This window comes from Gigantopelta aegis, chromosome 4 (genome assembly GCF_016097555.1).
Source record: "Gigantopelta aegis isolate Gae_Host chromosome 4, Gae_host_genome, whole genome shotgun sequence".
Lineage (NCBI taxonomy): Eukaryota > Metazoa > Mollusca > Gastropoda > Neomphalida > Peltospiridae > Gigantopelta > Gigantopelta aegis.
Genome location: NC_054702.1, coordinates 20,586,128 through 20,607,746, shown reverse-complemented (window position 1 = coordinate 20,607,746; position 21,619 = coordinate 20,586,128). Strand labels below are relative to the sequence as shown.

The 21,619-nt window shown below is 39.9% G+C and overlaps 2 protein-coding genes across 3 annotated transcripts in view; both read left to right on the top strand.

The window, feature by feature from the left end:
• Positions 1-1,532: 1,532 nt before the first annotated feature.
• LOC121371968 lies at positions 1,533-6,633 on the top strand. Of its 2 annotated transcripts, none has more exons than XM_041498197.1 (3): positions 1,533-1,648; positions 3,586-4,024; positions 5,615-6,633. In XM_041498197.1, the coding sequence occupies exons 1-3, from the start codon at positions 1,563-1,565 to the stop codon at positions 5,654-5,656; spliced, it is 567 nt and encodes a 188-aa protein (XP_041354131.1). In that variant the 5' UTR covers positions 1,533-1,562; the 3' UTR covers positions 5,657-6,633. The 2 variants fall into 2 exon arrangements, with proteins under 2 accessions (XP_041354131.1, XP_041354132.1); XM_041498198.1 differs by having other exon boundaries at positions 1,548-1,648; positions 3,589-4,024.
• A 2,093-nt stretch (positions 6,634-8,726) lies between these two features.
• Positions 8,727-21,619, top strand: part of LOC121372066 — a 14,010-nt gene continuing 1,117 nt past the window's right edge. Inside the window, exons 1-6 of the mRNA XM_041498323.1 lie at positions 8,727-9,118; positions 10,201-10,764; positions 11,255-11,647; positions 13,748-13,877; positions 19,751-19,953; positions 21,567-21,619. The exon at positions 21,567-21,619 is cut by the window's right edge and continues 32 nt beyond it. Of these exons, the coding sequence (XP_041354257.1) occupies positions 9,052-9,118; positions 10,201-10,764; positions 11,255-11,647; positions 13,748-13,877; positions 19,751-19,953; positions 21,567-21,619 (1,410 nt within the window). The 5' untranslated portion in view covers positions 8,727-9,051. The remainder of the gene's footprint in view (positions 9,119-10,200; positions 10,765-11,254; positions 11,648-13,747; positions 13,878-19,750; positions 19,954-21,566) is intronic.

Sequence of the window (21,619 nt, the reverse complement as noted above, 5' to 3'; positions counted from 1 at the left end):
CTTGCAATGGATTCAACGTCTAGTGTATACTGTATAGCGACTATATAGCGACTGTATACTAAATAAAAGTGTATTAATTTATTTGCACAAATTATCAATGTCACATTACTACCAGTGAGAGCCATAGCTCATTTAACGGTGTACCTCGAACTTTGACACGGAACTTGATATTACATGTATAATTATGTTACTAGATGTAATCCGTGCTTAGCACGGGAAAGTGTAGGTGTGGTGTGGATTCCTTACACTGGCGTTTCCCCCAATAATATGACCGCCGTGTAGATAGCCAGCCTATAGCCTCATAAGTACAAAGAGAGAGATAGAGAGAGAGAGAGAGAGAGAGAGAGAGAGAGAGAGAGAGAGAGAGAGAGAGAGAGAGAGAGAGAGAGAGAGAGAGAGAGAGAGAGAGAGAGAGAGAGAGAGAGGAGAAGAGAGAGAGAGTTTATTTTTGTTTAACTACACCACTAGAGCACAATGATTTATTAATCATCGGCTATTGGATGTCAAACATTTGCTAATTTTGAAATATAGTGTTAAAGAGAAAAACCGTCTACATTGTTCCATTAGTGGCAAGGGATATTTTATATGCACCATCTTACAGACAGGGTAGCACATACCACGGCCTTTAATATACCAGTCGTGGTACACTGGCTGGAAAGACAAATAGCCCAATGTACCCACCGACGGGGATCGATCCCAGACCGATCGCACGTCAAGCAAGCACCATCGAGCTACGTCATCCCCCCCCCCCCACACACACACATACACGAGTATCAAAATTCATACACGAATTAATAGTAAAAAGATTTTACCCCCCCCCCCCCAAAAAAAAAAAAAAAAAAAACCCAACAAAACCCACCCACCTCTGCAGACCCCTTGCTCGAGTCAAAGGAGTAGGTTGAGTATTTTGTATATAGCTGTTTGGCAGATCATTACTATATTATCTTATCATGTCTTGTGCGCGCGTGTGTGTACGTGTGTGTGTGCGCGCGTGTGCACGTGTGTATGGATGTACAGGCGCGGATGCAAGATTTCTGAGGGGGGGGGGGGATCCAAATGTGATGACTAATCTCTCCTTTTACACAGAACAGTTAATATAATCACGTTTCCCCTTAAAGGTTATGGTCGGTTTTCAAAAAGGGGGGGGGGGGATTCCGGACCCCTGGACCCATCCTGGATCCGCTACTGATGTAAGTATGTGTACATGTGCGTGTGTACACATGTGCATGTATATTTATGTATGTGTGACATATGGATGCAGATATGTGTATTAAATCTCTGTTGTTTACTGTCGTTATAACTAGTTCATATGTTTGATTTCTCTTTCTTATATTAAATGGGAATATGTCTCCTTAATCAGTGTACTCATACAATGGTTGCAATAAAGATTGTATTGTATTGTACACACTAATCAGTGACCATTAGACAGGTTTTTAGCGCCTATGCATCATGCAGGTCAGTGTGGTATTTAACACAAACAATTCCTAAAACGTGTGTACGATGCTCCATTGTAACGAATCTACTACATACATCGTTACGCATGCGGCGTCAAAAGAGCGTTGATGTCGCCATGGCATTGTGTACGTCATCAATACGTTTACGTCACTTCAACAACTCATGGAAAGGTGCCGAGCAGATTAACTGAAAGGTAAGATCGCGTCTGTTTTATTATTAGCTATAATCCGTCCCACAGGGAACGTCTTTTGTTTTCATACTATGGAATTTACTACACATTATTTATTTTTTATCCGATTGTTTTGTAACTTGCACACACAAATAGTATTCGTTTGTTATTTCCAAAAGACTTTTACTTTTGTTCTTGTACGCCAAACGAAATTGAAATTATTCACAAAAACAGTTTTGTAAGAGGATGGGACAGACTATAAGTTAATATGCGCATATAGTAGAATGCAGTTGCGGATCTAAGGGGGAGGGGAGGGAACGCCCCCCCCCCACTAAATTTTGCGACAGTTATGTTTATTTTATTTTATTATTATTATTTGTTTTAGAAAATCCGACGAATCCCTTCGAGAACGTTTGTGGCCTTCAGCCACGTTTCACTGCCCCTCCCCTAATGGATTTTCTGGGTCCGCCACTGGGAATAGCATAGTGGAATGACTGGAATGAAGAGTAGGTGTCTGACGTGGTCTGCACCTGGGGATAGGATTTTCGAATATGAACCAAAGCGGACCCTTTTCAGGCACAGATCCAGAATTTTTTAATAGAGGGAGCCCAAAACCCCGTGTTGTTTTTGAAAATAGAATTTAAAAAAAATGTCAATAGTGATCAGTGTTGTTTACATTAGAATTAACAGTTTACATTGCATTACGTTACTAGCCCGAGTACTTTGACTGTAAGAGAGCTAGACGGACATTTGGACATAAATACGCTCTCATTACAGTCAGACCAAGCTATGTATTTTTTTGGCAATTGCCGACAACCAAAACGTTGTCAAAGATTTCCGCTCTAATACCACAACAATCCTATGTTTGACGTCAAATACCTTTACATCGATCATTTTCGAGTTAATTGATTAAAATAAAATCCACATATTAGTCACTGATACAAATACTACAGAAAGAAACCCGACAGCACCCACATTCTACCCTCAAATTTAGTTGTAATCCATGTAAAAATGCGTAGTGACTCGTTTGCAACTCTATATAGTTGTTTGGCAGTAATGCTAATTTGAATATATGTTGTTATCTAATTCGGGCAAAAGCCAGCCTGCCCCCCCCCCCCCCCCACCCCTACAAAAATGGGAGCCCGTACGCCTATGGATTTTGATTTCAATAATTTTGTCTTCAATAATATTGTGAACATGTCTATTCTTTGGCCTATAGTTTCAATAATTTTGTCTTCAATAATATTGTGAACATGTCTATTCTTTGGCCTATAGGTTTCTTTTAAATGTTGCTATCCACATTCGGGCATTTTTGTCTAATTCGGACAAAAGCCAGCCTGCTCCTCACCCCCCTTACAAAAATGGGAGCCTGTACGCCTATGGAGTTTGCTTTTAATAATTGTGTCTTAAAATAATATTATGAACATGTATATTCTGTGGACACAGTTGACTTCCGGGTGAGAGTTCATTCATCACGGTCCACTATATTTCCTAATTGTGACACATTGTGACACATATTATGGTTCACATATTCACTTCCACGAAATGGTAAAGAATTAAAACAATATGTGTGTTTAATGGTAATCCTTCTGGCTATATTTTGCCCATGTTATTTTGTAATATTGTGCATTGACCTTTTGGGACATGGGTGTATAGTGCAAGAGACAGTCGGAGTGAATCGGTTAATGAACCACCTGTTCGGACCGGTACTACAGCCAGATGTGGTCATATAGCAAAACACTGAGACGGAAATGTTCTCAGTTTTGGAGTGAAAATAAATTCATATATAATATATGTTTGCAATGGTGTATGTTGTTAGTGTCAACGAGAACCCGTTCTATTGGCAATCTTCATTTGAAGTTGGGCAATTTAACATGACTTTCAATGGCAGATGACGTCTGTGTAGTGAGACCACAGTTGTTGTGTTTTTGGTAATGTTATATTTCGTTTTGTTTTCACAGCAGAATGAGAGTATACGTTTGGATGCCAGTCGACAACTTAGTCGGCCACTCTTCGCTTAGACTCTCCGATGGAACCTACATCAGTTGGTGGCCCGATGCAGACAAGGAAAAACAGTTGCCCCTGGTTACATTAAAGGCCAGAAGCAGCCCCTCGCTTGCGAAGGACATCCGAAGTGAAGGACGTCGTCCAACGCACATCTTCAACATAAGGAACAGGTTCCAGGAAGAGCAGATAAAGCAGTGGTGGGAGACATACAAGCACGAAGGGTCCTACATCCTGGGCTCGACCAATTGCTGTTGGATCGTGTATAGAGCCCTGACGGAAGGTGGCGCCCCGTGGCAGTATAATGTGACACCATGGAGGCCCAATGACGTGAAGTGCTACTGTGAGTCGCTGAACGAATACTATCAAGCAACAGTTAAAAAATCACCATCTGAGGCAAGTTATAATACTTGTTTTTGTTGTTTTGAAAATATTTTTTGGGTGGGGTTTTTTTTGCGTTTAAGTTTAAGGTAGCTCCCTTAGCGAAAAGAGTTCACGTGTTTTTTTTGCATAGATCCAGACCGGCCTCGGTGGTATCTTAGTTACGCCATCGGATATAAGGCTGGTAGGTACATGGTTCGCAGCCCGGTACCGGTTCCAACCGAGAGCGAGTTTTAACGACTCAATGAGTAGGTGTAAGGCCACTACACCCTCTTCTCTAACACTAACGACTAACCACTAACTCGCTGTCCTGAACAGGCAGCCCAGATAAATGAGGGGTGTGCCCAGGATAGCATGCTAAGCTTGAACCTCAAGCACGAAAATACGTTGAAATGAAATGAAATGCATGGATCCATGTCTGAAGGGTAATTATTTGGAATATGAAGTACATTATTAAGCTTATTGATAGCCAAGGAGTTACTTTTTAAAATTACATTTGGTTTTTCACCAGGAGTGCAAAGAGTTTACTTATAATGAGGCTTGGTATTCATGCACCGGGTTTTTCTTTGTGGCAGGAGTGATACGCGATAAATTTGGGTAATTTTTTTAAACAAGCTGATTTTGTGAAAAATTGTATAGCTAAACCTTTATTCAAATGAGGATTTTTGTAAGGTTTGATGAGCTAAGTTTCCATAAATATATGCGCCATTATTCGCCAACTCCCGTTCGGATGCGGTTTATATGGGTGTGAACATTGTCAAAAATGCACCCAAAATTTAATCATGCAGTATTGGGACACATTTTGAAATTTAACTCAAAATATTTTAAATTAGTCCTCTTTATAATTATGACGCCATTTGTAATTTCCTTGAGATTAAAAATACCTGTATTTTTAAACCATAGGTGGGCATTTATGATGCCAGGGGCTGGCATGCATAAGTCTCAGTTGACGATTCGCAAACAACTGTGGTCTTCTACCTAAGGTTCCACATCACTCTTTAATTACGTCGTGCCGGGTGGGACCTAGCCCAGTGGTAAAGCGCTCGGTTGATGCGCGGTCGATCTAGGATCGATCCTCGTTGGTGGGCTATTGATCGTTCTAGCCAGTGCACCACGACTGGTATATCAAAGGCCGTGGTATGGACTATTCTGTCTGTGGGATGGTGCATATAAAATACCCCTTGCTAATAATGGAAAATTATAACTGGTTTTCTCACTAAGACTATATGTCGAAATAACCATTTGGTTGACATCCAATAACTGATGATATAATAAATCAAACGTTAGGCTGAGAAACCAGTCTAACGAACGTCACCGCCATTCGATCTCCTGAACATGACTCAGCAACTCTTTCATTCATCCCCGTGGTATGTGCTATCCTGTCTGTGGGATGGTGCTTGTAAAAGATCTCGTGTTACTAATCTAAAAATGTAGCGGGTTTCCTCTCTAATTAGCGGGTTTCCTTATATGTCAAAATTATCAAATGTTTGACATCCAATAGCCGATGATTAATAAATCAATGTCCTCTAGTGGTGTCGTTAAACAAAATCAACTTTCACCCAGTTTTGTTCGGGCTACATTACCCATGTTTTTCTTTTATTCCAGGAAAAGCGCGAGAAAGAGACTTCGTTTTTAGACCCCTTTTAGCTACAGAGTGCAAGCACGTACATCGATATGTCACCTAGAAGGAACAGCATGCTCGGACAATGAGCGGAGTTTTGAAGCTTTGTACATATGTATATACGTTCATTGTGTATTATTATAGATGAGTTATCTTCGTTACTTTATCGCTGACATTAAAGCGTTTATTTCTAGCTTGTTCATGATTACAGGTTTATCGTTGTTTTGATTAATCATGCGTAAAATTAACCTGTTTAGTGTTAACCTATTCATGAATATAGCTCCTTGGTGGTTTTAGTTTAGGTTTTTTATTTTATTATTTAATGCATTTTTTTGTAGCTTGTTCATGTTCACTTAGAGCCAGTGGGTTCTGTTTTCGCTAACACTGGGTTATAATATTATGCACAAATATGACGCTGCACATCTTGTATTAATAATGTAAACTTACTAGAGAATATCAAGGGATAACAAACAGAATTAATTATGTCCGCTCGTTATACAGCTGAGAGCAGTCCACTAGTTCGCTTCTTAAGAAATAAACATTGTAGCTAATTTTGGGATGGATAGAAATAGAGGATAATAAACTTCCTACTATGTATTATCAAATTTAAGCCCCTAGTGAAATATGTTTTCTGTCCCAAGCTTTAGTGAGTGACAAAGGGAACTTATGCCACGAGGGACGTACACTTTATAATACATAGTAGTGATATTATATTTATTACTCCCAACATAGTACCGAGTTTAATATTCTATTTATAACTTGCTAACTTTGATACGTAAATCGTGCCAGTAAGAAGGCGCTGTATTTATATACCAAACCTCTCAGAAACAGCTGATAAATAGATAAACCCCTGGCTCTTAAGTTCGTCACTGTTTAAGTTCAATTTGGTCTTGTTCCACTTCACCTTTTGATATGTTAGTATATTTATTTTAAACTTTATCATGTATATACGGTCGCTATTATTTTTTATTGTCTTTTTTTATATAAAAATATTTATAATGAACTTGAAGGTTTTTGTCTTTTTTGTATATACAGTAATCATGCATGCGTGTATGTCTGTATGTCTGTCTGTATGTCTGTCTGTCTGTCTGTCTGTATGTATGTCTATCTGCATATTGTATGTATGTGGGCACTGGCAAATGCGTATAGATGTATGAATAGCTAATACATTGCATGTATGTTGCGTTTGACTAGAGAACATACATATATATTAATGTACGTACGTTTTTGTATGTATGTATGTATGTATGAATATCTATATATTGTATGTATGTCGAGGTTGCAAGACTAACCACGATGCGCTCACAAATTGTCCCATGCCGTTGCTGGGACTCGAACCTGTGGCACCGAATCGCCCGCAAATTGCAAGACTAACCACGATGCGCTCTGAGCTATCGAAGCATCCATATAAAGAATGTTCTTTATCTCAACCACATGTATGGGGCCTACAATCTACGCGGTCGATCCCGCTTACGTACATGAAACAGTGGGCAGACCTGGCACTGGCTAGTATGTATTGATGTATGAATATCTATATATTGTATGAATGTCGAGGTTGACTGTTACATACATAGCAAATGGCAAATGCATATATATGTATGAATAGCTAATACATTGCATGTATGTTGGGATTGACTAGAGAACATACATAGATATTAATGTACGTACGTTTTGTATGTATGTATGTATGTATGTATGAATGTATGAATGCATGTATGTATGTGTGTGTATGTACGTATGTGTGTGTATGTATATGTGTGTGTGTGTGTGTGTATGTATGTATGCATGTACGCACGCACAATATGTATATATCCATTTGTGTTTGATAATGTGTGTGTACACGTGCATGTTTGTATGTGCGTGTGTGTGTATGGATGGATAGATGCGTGTGCATGTATGTCCACAGTGTACGACAGACGTATTTGATACACTTAACACGTTGAACGTTCTATCATAATATAAATTTAAAACTGCACTTTCGCCTCTCCATAGTTTGCCATTAACAAATGCTAAATATAGATGTAGGTAAATTTGGTAATTTTGATTAGTAGTCTTCAGAGAAAAATGCGCTACATTTTTCCATTAGCAGCAAGGGATCGTTTATATGCACTTTCCCACAGACAGGGAAGCACATACCATTGCCTTTGTTATACCAATTGTGGGACACTGGTTGGGACGTGATAAAAACCCAATCAGAGAATGGGTCAACTGAGGTGGTTCGATCCTACGATCCTAGCCCCTCGGGCCAGTGCTGTACCGACTGACTCAGATACAATCGTCGTAATCGAAATGAAAATAATATTTGACAGCTAGCGGGATGCAGCTTTATTGTAGTAGAATATTTACCTGAGGAGCGATAGGTCACATGATCAATCACCTTTGATGGACCAGCGTTTGACAACTGATGCCATCAAAGCTCATGGTATGTATTGTCCTATCTCTGGGAAAGTGAATGTAAAAGTCACTTCACTGCATTTTCGATAGGTAGCTTATAGCATCGGCTCTTTCTCTCTCTCTCTCTCTCTCTCTCTCTCTCTCTCTCTCTCTCTCTCTCTCTCTCTCTCTCTCTCTCTCTCAGTCACTTTGTCTCTCTGTCTGTCCCCCTCCCCCTCCCCCCCTCTCTCTCTCTCTCTCTCTCTCTCTCTCTCTCTCTCTCTCTCTCTCTCTCTCTCTCTCTCTCTCTCTCTCTCTCTCTCTCTCTCTCTCTCTCTCTCTCTCTATTTCTTTCTTTTTTTCTTTCTCGCTCTGTCTCAGCCAGATGTCGAAATAACCACACGTTAGACACCAAAATAGCAGTAATTTAAAATGTGCTGAAATGTAGATATCCAGTTCTTCCTTACCTCATAAAAAGTTATAAAAAACCCACGTGCTAAATAAATTTAGAACAGGTTTCAATCAATCAAGCAAACATCATGATTCTTTGTCACCAAAACCATTATTATATGAATGACACGGGGTTTCTTAGTGGAAGTTTTATGATGCAACATCATGATCGCTTAAGGACGACAAAGACAGGTAGATCGCCATTAATCAAACTCTCGGTACAAGATATCATGCTGACAGACGGTAGTGGCCATTGCCATTAAACGTAAGCTTATAAGCACGTCTTGTTAGACCCAGCTGGGTACTACAAATACATCGTGTTCTGGAAGGCTGTGTAATATTCCTGAAAATATCAAAAGAACAATAAAAAGCGACGAGTCAGAAAGATTGCCACTCTCCATTTGTGTCAATCCCATGGGAGTGGAGATTTGACATGCTCAGACAAGATAAAATAGGAGATACTCTTGACATGCTTAGATAGACAAAAAGAGAGAATCATTTCGGATGGATCTATAAGCCAGAAATGTTCAGAAGAGTTTAGAAGAGTAGTGATATTCCTGGACACCACTGGTTGTCCTGGATTTACATAGCATCAAGGATGCGTGGAATGGAACTACTAGTATATTTTCTTCTCGTCTGGCTTTTGTTCGTGTCATCCAATGCTAGTAAGTCTAATTATTTACAAAAAAAAAAAAGAAAAAAAAAAGTATAATAATATAAGACAGTAAGTATTATTATTTGTTTAACGCTAATCCAAACAAGATCATACTGGTAATCTTCGAATGATTGTTTTTTTTTTTGACGATGGTTGGTTTACATTGTTTAAATGGAGCTAAAGCCACATTTAGTTATTTATTGATGATTGGTAGAGATACAAGATAATATGCCTCTCATTTTCCCAATGTGATCACTATTATGTATCTAACATTATTTGGTTGCTAATTGCCAAATGTGTGAATGAACAATTACGTTTGCTATTGCCCAGAAATTGACAATACCATTGGACATTATTTTTGTATTATCTAAACTAATATTTTATATATGGTAGGATTTTACTGTTTGCCTTTGTCTCTATTAGCCTCGCTGTCTGTCTCTCTTCCTCTGTGGGTGAATTTTACTAGATTTGTATAAAATAAAAATGCATCTAAACTGTAATTTCTTCACAATTGCATGCACTAGACCATTTCCAACTAAATTCGTTTGGAAGCTTCATTGTCCCACGGAGAAACAACATAATGAATTTGGTAAGTCATTCTCTGTCTCTCAGTCTCAGTCTCTCTCTCTCTCTCTCTCTCTCTCTCTCTCTCTCTCTCTCTCTCTCTCTCTCTCTCTCTCTCTCTCTCTCTCTCTCTCTCTCTCTCTCTCTCTCTCTCTCTCTCTCTCAGCTCTCAGATTATCTCAAGAATGTTTTGTGATGTTGGTGGTGGTGTTTGCTATTCTGATTCAGCATAATCATTCCAGTATCAGGAGCGGCACTATGTGAAAAATAGTGGTACGGCTCGCGGTTGCCAGACTCTCCTTTCAAATTCACGTGTGAAGGACATTTTCACAGATACAACAAATATAACTCAGACTCAACCCCCCCCCCCCCCCCCCCCCCCCCCCCCCCCCCCCCCCCCCCCCCAAAAAAAAAAAAGAAGAAAAAAAGAAGAAGAAGTGGTATGGCCAAGGCCGTACCGGCTGTAACCGTCTGCGCCGCCGCTGAGTAATACTAAATACATAAATCATTAGAATTAATTCACTTCAGAATCTTACAGTCGGTCTCAGTGTTTTGTCCAGTCTGGCGGGGACGGAGATATGGAAGGTGACGACACAGACGCAGATGACGCAGAAAACACACGAGATGGCTTTCTTGATGGCGGTGGACAACGCCCGGGTGCTGCGGATGTTGAAGGTGGGAGTCGCACGCGGAATACCGGAAGAGTCGATTACAGAGGGGAGGAGGAGGAAGATGAAGCAGACGACGAAGGCGAGGAAGAGGAGATCGAATACGAAGATCGAAAGAAACGTTCGTCGTTCGCGTTTAGCGATTCCAACCGACCATCTTCGCCTTCAAACATCACCGGGAAACTGGTCTGCAGGAGCAGCGCCAGGGAGATGATCCACGTCACCAAGGTGGTCGTCGGCGTGTCCACTACTGGGTGGTGTCGCCGTAGCGGCGGCCGCTGCACGGACGTGGTGGCCGATCACCCCGTGATGTTCTTGTGCGAGGGCGAGGACGAATCGTGCGACATCCTGGTGGAGAGGATCCGACTCCCTGGCTGCAGGAGACTCATCAACTTCGTTACAGTCGAGTACGAATGTCTGCCAGGTAAGTGTATCCACGTTAATGTCTGGTTCCAAACTCTTTCTGGGTAACTAGCTTGTACAATCTGTGAAAAAAGACATCCCCAAACACACACACTCTCTCTCTCACACACACACACACACACACACACACACACACACACACACACACACACACACACACAATAGCAATATAGTTTTAAGCCTAAAAATAAGGCCACAATAAAATAAATGCTAAATGTTCATTCAAGTTTACTCTTGTTCTACTACTACTACTACGACTACTACTACTACTACTACTACTACTACTACTACTACGACGACTACTACGACTATTACTACTACTACTATTACTACTATTACTACTACTACTACTACTACTACTACTCCTGCTGCTGCTGCCGCTAGTATTGCTGCTACTAAATGATGTGGCGTTTTCAAGTACAGTTCTTTGTGTTTGTACTTTGAAAACACACACTAACATTGTAGGTTTCTGGTTGTTTTTTTACTTTCAGACGATTCTAGACTGGATATCTGTCACTTTGCCGAAGCAGGAAGGGACGACTCTGTCGTAGTTACCTCCCCTGCATACCCATGGGTGCCACTGATGCATGATGGAGAATACCTCACGTGTGAGTGTGAAATATCGACAGACGACAGGTCGGTGATTACCATGGAGTACATTCAGAGTGAGATGTCTGGCGAACTTCTCGCCTGCGACGATGAATTCTTATTGGTTGAGAAAAGAGACCCTCGAAACAAACGAAAGTTCAAGGTCGAAGACGAGATCTGTGGATCAGTTCGCAGAGGAAGCCACTCATTGGATGACAGTCTTATTCGACTGACGTATATGGCGGGAAAACCAAATACAACGGACGCGAAACGAGGCTTCCTTGCAAAGTTTAAAGGTAAATATCGCTTATATTTCGTTTCATTTACTTTCGAGCTTCCAATTACGTTTCATTTGCATATATTTAAAAACATTTTCTTTCACATTTTACAGTGTCAACTAACCGCATCTTCTTAATTTTTAAAAGGAAGCACATCTGCGCATGCTTAAACAGCCTAATTAAACCGTATGTGTGTAACTATATACAGAGCAGAAAACAAAAAGCCACTTGTATAATTATATTTCAGATATAAACTTAAATTCTATTAATGTGGTGACTTACGCCAGATACCTGAGCTTTTTGCTATGAGGTTGACTATTAGTTGCAAGTGCTAGACTGTAGTGTAGTGGGATACACCTCGTCCGTACTAACTCTGGGTAGGATAAATTAAATCTTTCTGACAAATATCATGTAGACACAGATCTGACGACGGCCCCAGGTCTTCACGAGGTATACCACCAAATCAAATCCCATAGACGACAATAGTAACATATTTGGCTAAACCTCCTACCTGCATCGTATCAATCGACGTATACACCATGGATATAAATACTACCACCCCTCACCCTTAAAGTGAATCAGAAAACAATTGGAGGTTAAGATGATCATTTCTGAGATAATGGGTAGCGTGTATGACCACCCCAATTCCGCAAAAAAAGTGAGTACTTTTTTTTTCACAGGTATTCACTACATGTTTCAAGCACAAGGCTACTTGACAGTGGTGCTAAATGATATAAAATTGCATACATTATTTGCCCAGGTGAAACTAATCGTTTTTTTCTACGACCAACACACGCACATTTATCACCAATTTCATTTCAACTTATTTATTTCCGTGCTTATATCCAATTAAGGTTCAAGCACGCTGTCCTGGACACACACCTCAGCTATCTGGGCTGTCTGTCCAGGACAGTATGTTAGTTGTTAGTTGGTTAGTGGTTAGTGCGAGAGAAGAGGGTGTAGTGGCCGTACACCTACCCATAGAGTCCTTAAGAACTCGCTCTGGGCTGCAGCCGGTACCGGGCTGCGAACCCTGTACCTACAAGCCTGTAGTCCGATGGCTTAACCACTGCGCCACTGAGGCCGGTATTTTTTCACCAATCACAGGACTTAGCGCTAAGGTCGCTTTGTGGAACGGGTCCCTGGTCAGCTACTGAGGCCATTCACTCGATATTAAGATGCATTAATTTCTGTACAAGTGGTTTTCCCAGATATTTCCCAGATATTTAACAAGCCATGTTAGTGTAGTGACAGTGTTATTCCATGTGACCTAGCATGTCAAGCTTCTACACTAGTCTCATGACAAGAGGACGATTATCACAATTGGGGCACAGCATGCAATACATCATGAATGTACCGATCACTTGTAAGGTTACTTGCCGTTGTGTGACCTTACCGTTATAATTACGTAACCTCCGCTATAGTGGACATGTGATTTGATGTTTCTGGCCATATAGATCTTAATATTATGCTACCAAACCATAGGGGTGGGGGCGGGACGTGGATCAGTGGTAAAGCGCTAGCTTGATCATACACGATCGGTCTTGGATCGATTCCTGTCGGTGAGCCCATGGGCTATTTTTCGTTCCATCCAGTGCACAACGACTGGCATATCAAAGGCCGTGGTATGTGATATCCTGTCTGGGATGGTGAATATAAAACATCCCTTGCTACTAATGAAAAAATGTGTCGGTTTTTTTCTCAAAGACTATATGTCAAATTTATGAAATGTTTGATATCCAATAGCCGATGATTAATAAATCAATTTTTCTAGTGGTGTCTTTAAACAAAACAAATTTTAACTTTATTTCATGTCATTATCCTATACATAAAATCATACATACATAAATACATATATACATACATAGTGTGGGTTCCCCCAATATGCCCCCCCCCCCCCCCCCCCCGTATAAAATACTGGCTACGCGACTGTGCACATACATGCTGTGGTGTTTTGTGACAGCAGCCTTGTCATACCCACCATGACACTTACACTTATTACTAATGGTAACATATTGGGCGTCACTATCTTGGGGGGTAGGGGGGTGCTTAACTCCCCTCTCCCTCCCCTGTGTATATTACACTGCACCTGTACTTATTTTGAGCAGTATATTTCAGCCATGTCTAGAGGGCGGAGACAGAGTCGGATCCAGATTAAATGTGAAGAGTTGTCTGACGACGACAACATGGTCGATCAGTTCGGTACGGTAGACGGCTTTGGCAGACTGCCTGGAGTTTCGAAAAACAAGTAAGCACGTATGATTTATTCTGTTGCCCACTTTTCTTTCTGGCCGAGGTGTGATGGACGTTGGCTTTTCCCCCGCCCAGTCAGTTCCCCATGATAGGTTGCTCAAAGGTTGTGGTATGTACTACCTTGTTTATGGAAAAGTGTTTACGAAAGATACATTGCTTTTTTATCGGTAGGAGTAGCCTATGTAGCAGAAGCGCCTCTCTCTCTCTCTCTCTCTCTCTCTCTCTCTCTCTCTCTCTCTCTCTCTCCTCTCTCTCTCTCTCTCTCTCTCTCTCTCTGTCTGTGTGTGTGTGTGTGTGTGTGTGTATGTGACCATTTCGGAGAGTGATCAGCGGTTGTACTGACTTTGTTAATTAGCACTGGTGACCACAAGTAAATACAGGATATGGAAAGGAAAAGAAATACTTGTAATCAGCTCATTTTAACCCACCCACAGCTGTTTGGTGTCTAACAAATAATTATTTCGACACTTTGTCTAGGTAGTGATAGGGGAAATCCGCTGCTGCTACATAATCAACTCATAAACAGGAACAAGTAATATTGTATGTCCACGTCTCTAGCCAGTCTTAGGATTGGCAGTCCTCCTACGGGCGGTACAGGAGGGATGAAATATCCTGTTACAGATATCCTAGGGGAGTGGCGGTCCTCATAAGGACGAGCACATGATAGTGGATCATGGAAGCAATCACCACTTAGCCTAACATCCTTTCGACTTTGTCTTGTGCAGAGATACGATTTCGATAATGGAATACGGTTTAGTCGTTCATATTCAATACTACTGCCTTTAATATACCAGTCGTTTGGCACTTGCTGGCAGATCATTGTGGTTCAGTCTTCCCGCGTGTCTGTTTAAAAACACTAAAAATTATTTTGAAAATTCAAACCACTTTTTACTGATAATTCCAAATACAGATGTTTTTGTTTGTATATTTAACTATTTATTATTTTGATCCTGTACACAAGGTGGATTTACAATAAAAAAGACTGACTAACATCATATCATACTTACGTTAGTACGTGTATTTCCAAATTAAAAAGATTGGAAAAAAAGAGACAAACAAATAAAGAGAGAGAAAGAACGAAAGAATAGATTTAAAAAAACTGCTGAATTTTAATTTTTTTTTTTTTTTTTTTAACAATTTGGTAAGCATGATTCATGTGGAGTTCTGTTACGCACTGAAATCATTCCGATAAACTAATGTTTGTTTTGTTTAAAGACACCATTAGAGCACATTGATTAATTAATCATCGGCTATTGGCTGTCAAACATTTGGTAATTCTGACATCAGAGGAAACCCGATACATTTTTCCTAATGCAGCAATAGATATTTTATATGCACTTTCCCACAGACAGGAAAGCACATATCACGGCCTTTGATCAGTTGTAGTGCACTGGTTAAAACGAGAAAAAAACTCCGGTAATATTAAAGAATGAATGAATGAATGAATGTTTAACGACACCCCAGCACGAAAAATACATCGGCTATTGGGTGTCAAACTATGGTAATGCAAATAAATAAAGTGATGATCAACATCATTATAAAAATTCAAGGTTTAAACAAAAACAGTGTAAAGAACTGTGCAAAAATACAAATACAAATATCACAGAATTTTACGGACACCGAATTTTACTCTAAACTTCAATTTGTGCTGTATTGGCCATTCTCAAAGAGAATGTTACACCCCTGCACCACGGTGAGGTTACATCACGCGCAGGGACCGGTAATATTCATGCCAACTCAATTCAATGACAGTTTAATATTTAGTACTAGATACTCAGTACAATGGTTAAAGATATTTGCAAGAAGAATATTACAGGTCGACTTCGGGTAATTTGGTGCATCAGGCCAATTTTAAAGTCCAATCAATCAACCAGGGTTCAAGCACATCTGTCTTGGGCACACCCTCAAGATTTCACGGAAAATGTATCCAATATAGGTGTGTAAAAATACTTAAAATATCGCTTCATGTCCGTTACCCAACGTGCAACTAGATAGTCGATCATTTTATTATGAATATTAATACGCGCTAGATAGCTGCTTGCCGGTTGATTGACAGTTGTGCCCGGGGCAAGTCTAGCACCCTTCTTTCATGAGCTGTCTGTCAATCATGCCCTGACTGCTTTATGTATGTAATTATGGTTATCGTTGTTATATTACACTTTCTTCAATGACAGACTTTTTTTTAATGGCTCCTGCAAAAAACACATGAATAAGTCATGTGATTAAAAATAGTTCAATGCGTGATTAGGGCTTTAAAGGGATATTCCTGAGTTTGCTGCATTGTAAGATGTTTCCGACTAATAAAATCGTTCTACGATTAAACTTACAAATTAAATATATTTTCTTGTTTAGAATATCAGTGTCTGTACATTCAGTGTGTTTCTGGTCGTCTTAATATTTGTAAGGAGCCCAAACTGGATTCTGTTATCAAATAATTTCGTATGTACGAAAAAGTTATGTTTTAGGAAATAAAATGAAATTTAACCTAGTAAAAATATTAGAACGATCAGAAACACGTTTAATATACAGCCACTAATATTTTATGCAGAAAAATATATTTAATATGTAATTACAATTGTTAAAAAGGCTCTGCTAGTCGATAACATCTTAAAAGTTGCAGCAAACTCAGGAATGTCCCTTTAAATAGCTATATATTTATACCTAGATCTGATACCCAAATAAAAACTCCATAAAAGTAATAAATTAAACAATTTGACTGAAATAGGCTACCGGTGGTGTGTTTGTTATGCCATCGGACACAAAGCTGATAGCAATCTAATTAAAATTAGCTCCACTGGTTAGTTACTATTACCTGTGGATCTAACAGTACCCCGTTGGAGCTCATATCCAGTTGACCTTTCATTCGACCAATCAAAACCTTACTTACAATATCATGCCAGTGATTTGAAAAGAATTTGAAAACATTCGGGATTATGCCGAGTTTATACGAAATGATTCGGGTGAATTACGAAAAAAAAGAGTAAACTTTGTTTTATTTAACGACGCCACTAGAGCACATTGATTTTTTATCTTATCATCGGCTATTGGACGTCAAACATATGGTCATTCAGACACTGTTTTTTTTTTTAGAGGAAACCCAATGTCGCCACATAGGCCTATCTTTTACGACAAGCAGCAAGGGATCCTTTATTCGAGACAAATATGTCTTTCTTTCCCTATGACTAAAAAAAATACTAAAAATGAATTTTGATATTCAATTAATCTTTATTTTACGAGGAAGGAAATGTTGCGGATTTACTCAATAGGTTTTATTTATGATTGGATTACAAGAAAGAAAGAAAATGACTTTTATTTAACGACGCACTCAACAGCCTGTATTTACGGTTATATGGACATATGGTTAAGACCGGTGATGAATTGAGTATGAGAAAACCCGCTGTCGCAACTGCATGCCTACGCTACTTTTTTTTTTTTATTAGCCAGCAAGGGATCCTACTACCATCCCCATCTACAGGATAGTACATACCACGGTTTTTGTCCAGTTGTGGAGCATTGGCTGGATATAGCCCAATGGGCCCACCGACGGGATCGTCTCCCAGACCTACCGCACATCAAGAGAACGCTGAGCTGACGTCCCGTCCCCATATTTAGGGTTATTAGAGGATAGCTTAAAAAAAAAACGTAACATAATAAATAAAAACAAATAGACCTACTAGTAGAAGTAAAATAAAAACAAACTAGATTTTATTATTTTGGTTTAAAAATAATAGAAAAATATAATTTCCCCACAGCGAGCTACGAACGATGGGTACCCTCAGCGCTGGACGCGAAGTCTCTCGCACTTGACTACTAAAAGTATGTTAACAACATCTGTCATTTAAACCGTTATATGTGCGTTTGCGGCGAAGCGCGTAATGAAGTGGACAAAATAGGTCAGTTCATAATAATCTTGTGAATGCGCTATCAGATAGCGTAGAACGAGAATTCTTATTTACACCATTTAAATCATATTCTTATTTCACGTCTTTAAGAATGTAACTTCTAGTTCAATATTGCCACCAACAATAAAATCCTATACCACCGCTTCCCGGATGTAAGCAGTGATAACCATTCATCATTCATGCGCTAAAATTAAACACACTACCTGGCGTCGGGCCGAGTTTTTTCCGATGTGGTAGGTTAACGACACCCCTAGTGGCACCTTGATTTACCAACACATTGCCTATTTCACCCGTGAAACATACTTAAAGACCGTTTTAGAGAGGAAACCCGTCTGTGGGTTTGTATATTAAAAGATCCCGGATAATCGAAAAGAGTAACCCACAGACAGGATAGCGGGGTCCTTGCTAATATACGACGGGTCCGGGGCATATGTCTAATAGGTCAGGACCGTAGACTAAGTAGGTGAGGGGCCGGTCTAAGTAGGTCAGGACCGGGTCAGTAGGGCGTTGCAAACACGGCAGTATGTAGTGTCCGTGACGTCATCAAGGTCATAGGCCAGTCTAAGTAGGTCAGGCCAGTAGGACGAGGTCACGTGACGTCACAGGTCACGGAAAGTAGGTCAAGGTCACGGAAAGTAGGTCATGAGGCCCGGCAGGCCCTAATACTACTTAGGTGTAAGACCACTACACAATCTTCTCTCTCACTAACCACTAACAACTAACCACTAACCCACACTCCTGGTAAGACAGGTAGAAAGCTGACGTTTGTGCCCAAGATAACGTGCTTGAACCTTAATTGGATATAAGAACGAAAATAAGTTGAATAAATGAATGAAATAATCACCACCACCTCTGTCCCGGACCAGTTTATTGGCGAAGTCAGAGTATATGCCCACGAAAGACGTGCCTGAACCTTAATTGTGTATATAGGCACGCTAATATGGTATCCTATCCTATCCTATCCTGAAATAGGCCTACTGTACGCAATTATTCATTCACATAGACGTGGCAAATGCTAGCAACTGGTGCTGGGTGGGGGAGCATTGTTTTCCGTAATGGAGAGAGGAAACCCCCAGTGGCACATGGCTGGTAACCAAACACGGATTCCAACCAGTTCACCGCGACGGTATATTAAAGGCCGTGGTATGTACTACTCTGTCTGTGGGATGGTGTATATAAAAGATCCCTTGCTGCTAATCGAAAAGAGTAACCCATAAAGTGGCGATAGCGGGTTTCCTCTCTCAATATTTGTGTGGTCCTTAACCATATGTCTAACGCCATATAACCGTAAATAAAATGTGTTGAGTGCGATGTTAAATAAAACATGCCTTTCTTTTTCCAAACGCGGTAGTATGTAGTGTCCTGCCTATCGAAAAATGCATATAAAGATATCTTGCTACTGTTTGATAGGAGTAACCCATGTGGCAACAGACAGTTTCCTCTCTCACTAAACAAAATCGTCTTATGTCTACTGCTATTTTAAAATGTCTGAGACTATTTAAAATGTCCCGAGGTATTATTAAACATACATTCCTTTCCTTTCTTTTTGTACATTAATAATTAATGGTCGCCATATTGACAATTCAAGTGATTCATTGATTGGATTTGAAGAATGTCCTACGTAGATCATCTGTGCCTAATTTAATGTTTCTATTATCACCTGAAAGGTTCTCACCGTTATCTTTTCACCCAATAGTGCTACTAATAGTTGGCCATGTTTTGGGGACAGGGGTCCTACTTTAACCCCATATTTGCCACACACCCTACCAGAAACCCATTTACCAAAACATTTTTGTTAACATATATGATGAAAAATCTAAAAAAAACCCACCCCAGTTCTTCATAATGTCCTCTCCGGATGGCACTTATCTCATTCTTGAAGCGGGTCTAGATTACATGTGATACATTCTGGTACATCCCTAACGAAATAACAAAAAAAAACTACAATAACCTCCACTTGTTTCAGAGCTTATCCACCTATTACAAGACCTCCGCCACCTGACACATCTACCCGGAAACGTCCAACAACTACAGGCCTTGTCAGCGGTTCCGTCGCAGGAACCGCGGCAGTCGCAGGAACAGCCGCAGGAGCAGCCTCAGCCGCAGGAGCAGGTGCCGTGGTTGGAGGGTCAGCCAATAAAGAAGCTCAGCCTACTGAAAGTGTAAACGGTAATGATGATACCCGTGGTGTTTTCATGATTGGACTCGGTGGTATAATGTTTAAACCATCAGGAAGAAACCCGTCAGCACCTACGTATTTAACCGGAACATTATTGGAAGGGGGTCGAGGTGGGGGTTGGGGTGATGTCTGGTTTCTTCCTGCAGTGTGTGTATTAATGGTTACTATGTAAAATATTTGTTATGGGCGAAATTAAAAATGATCAATGTAAAAGTATTTAGCGTCAAAAATAGGATTTTTGTTGTGTTAGAGCGGAAATCTTTGCCTACAGTGTGGTAGGCAGCCATTCCGTGTTTTCGCTATACAGTTATCTCTGGCGACAGAGAGCGATCATAACCGTCCAAACCGTCTAGCTCTCGAACGGCAGTACTGGAGCGACAGCTTAGGTAACCAATGTGCGTGTCCAGGATAGCGTGGTTAAACCTTGATTGGATATACAGCTATTCAGATTGTCTGTCTACAACAGGGGTTTTTGACCATTCCCTGTGTCATTTCTTTGTGTAGCAATATAATATAATGTAATATAATATTGCTACACAAAGAAATGACACAGGGACTGGCCATAGACCCCTGTTGTAGACAGACAATCTGAATAGTTCGGTTTAAGGAATAGGTCTTCATTAAAAATAATATAAAATATTGAAATGCCTTTACAAATCTTTCTTTGATGATTACAAGTTGGACGGCCTCTGTAGTATTTAAGTACCACACTGGTTTGAAGTTACATGTAATTTTCAGTACTAAATGATAACGACTGTACATGTGGTATGTATATAACATGAGGCGATGCTCGATGGAATTAAATTATAAAGGTGGATAACGTTAAAGGTGTAATGTACTCCAAATGTTTGTTTTTTTTGTTGTTTTTTTAGAAAAGTTATTAATACTTTGTCTTTTTATTATTTTATTAAAATAGGATCTTAATGGTTCATTTTAAAATATCAACTAATGGTAATTATATATTTTAATTACAAGTTGTAGTTTTTAGAAATAATGGTCCCTAACCTCTCCAGAGAATGTATCCGATATTACAATGTATAGTCACCTGTCACGTAGTTGCTTGTACTTGTACGTCATATAGTGTAATTGCTTCGTGACATATGGTATTTTCTGGTAATGTATTGTAGGTACAGTGGCATTCTCAGAAACGCAAATATCTTTCAGGTTTATCCCTATAACTAAAACAATCATTACTTATCCTTGCTTTTACAGATGTCTTACACATAGTCCAAGACGTTTGGTTAATTTGACGTTTTATTTACGTTGGTATTTTTGACGTTTTATTTACGTTGGTATTTTTCTTATCGTTATATCGCAAGAACCGTAACTCTGGACGAACTCTGTCTACACCGGCACTCTGCCTAAACCGGCATATTTTATTGGTCCCAAGTGAATCCGGATTAGACAGAGTCCGCTGTATCTGCTTGTAACGTAGTGTACGCTGTGTATGGTATTGCTTGTCGAGTATTTATTTCATGTAGTGCAACGAAATCGCTTCTAACGTGTTTTGTGTATTTTAACACCATTTGTGTATTATTACGTATTTGGTACTGTATTTATACTTGTAACTTGGTAACGTATTATGAAACGTATTTGGTTGCAGGAGGTGTACTAAGTGCTGTGGTTGCCAGTTTGGTGTCCATAATAGTCATCATG

Bases quoted from the DNA above. Each gene is read 5' to 3' on its own strand.
- LOC121371968 (XM_041498197.1), top strand. From the start codon at position 1,563: ATGTCGCCATGGCATTGTGTACGTCATCAATACGTTTACGTCACTTCA. The intron at 1,649-3,585 runs GTAAGATCGCGT...TTGTTTTCACAG, and splicing joins CCGAGCAGATTAACTGAAAG to CAGAATGAGAGTATACGTTT. The intron at 4,025-5,614 runs GCAAGTTATAAT...CTTTTATTCCAG, and splicing joins TTAAAAAATCACCATCTGAG to GAAAAGCGCGAGAAAGAGAC.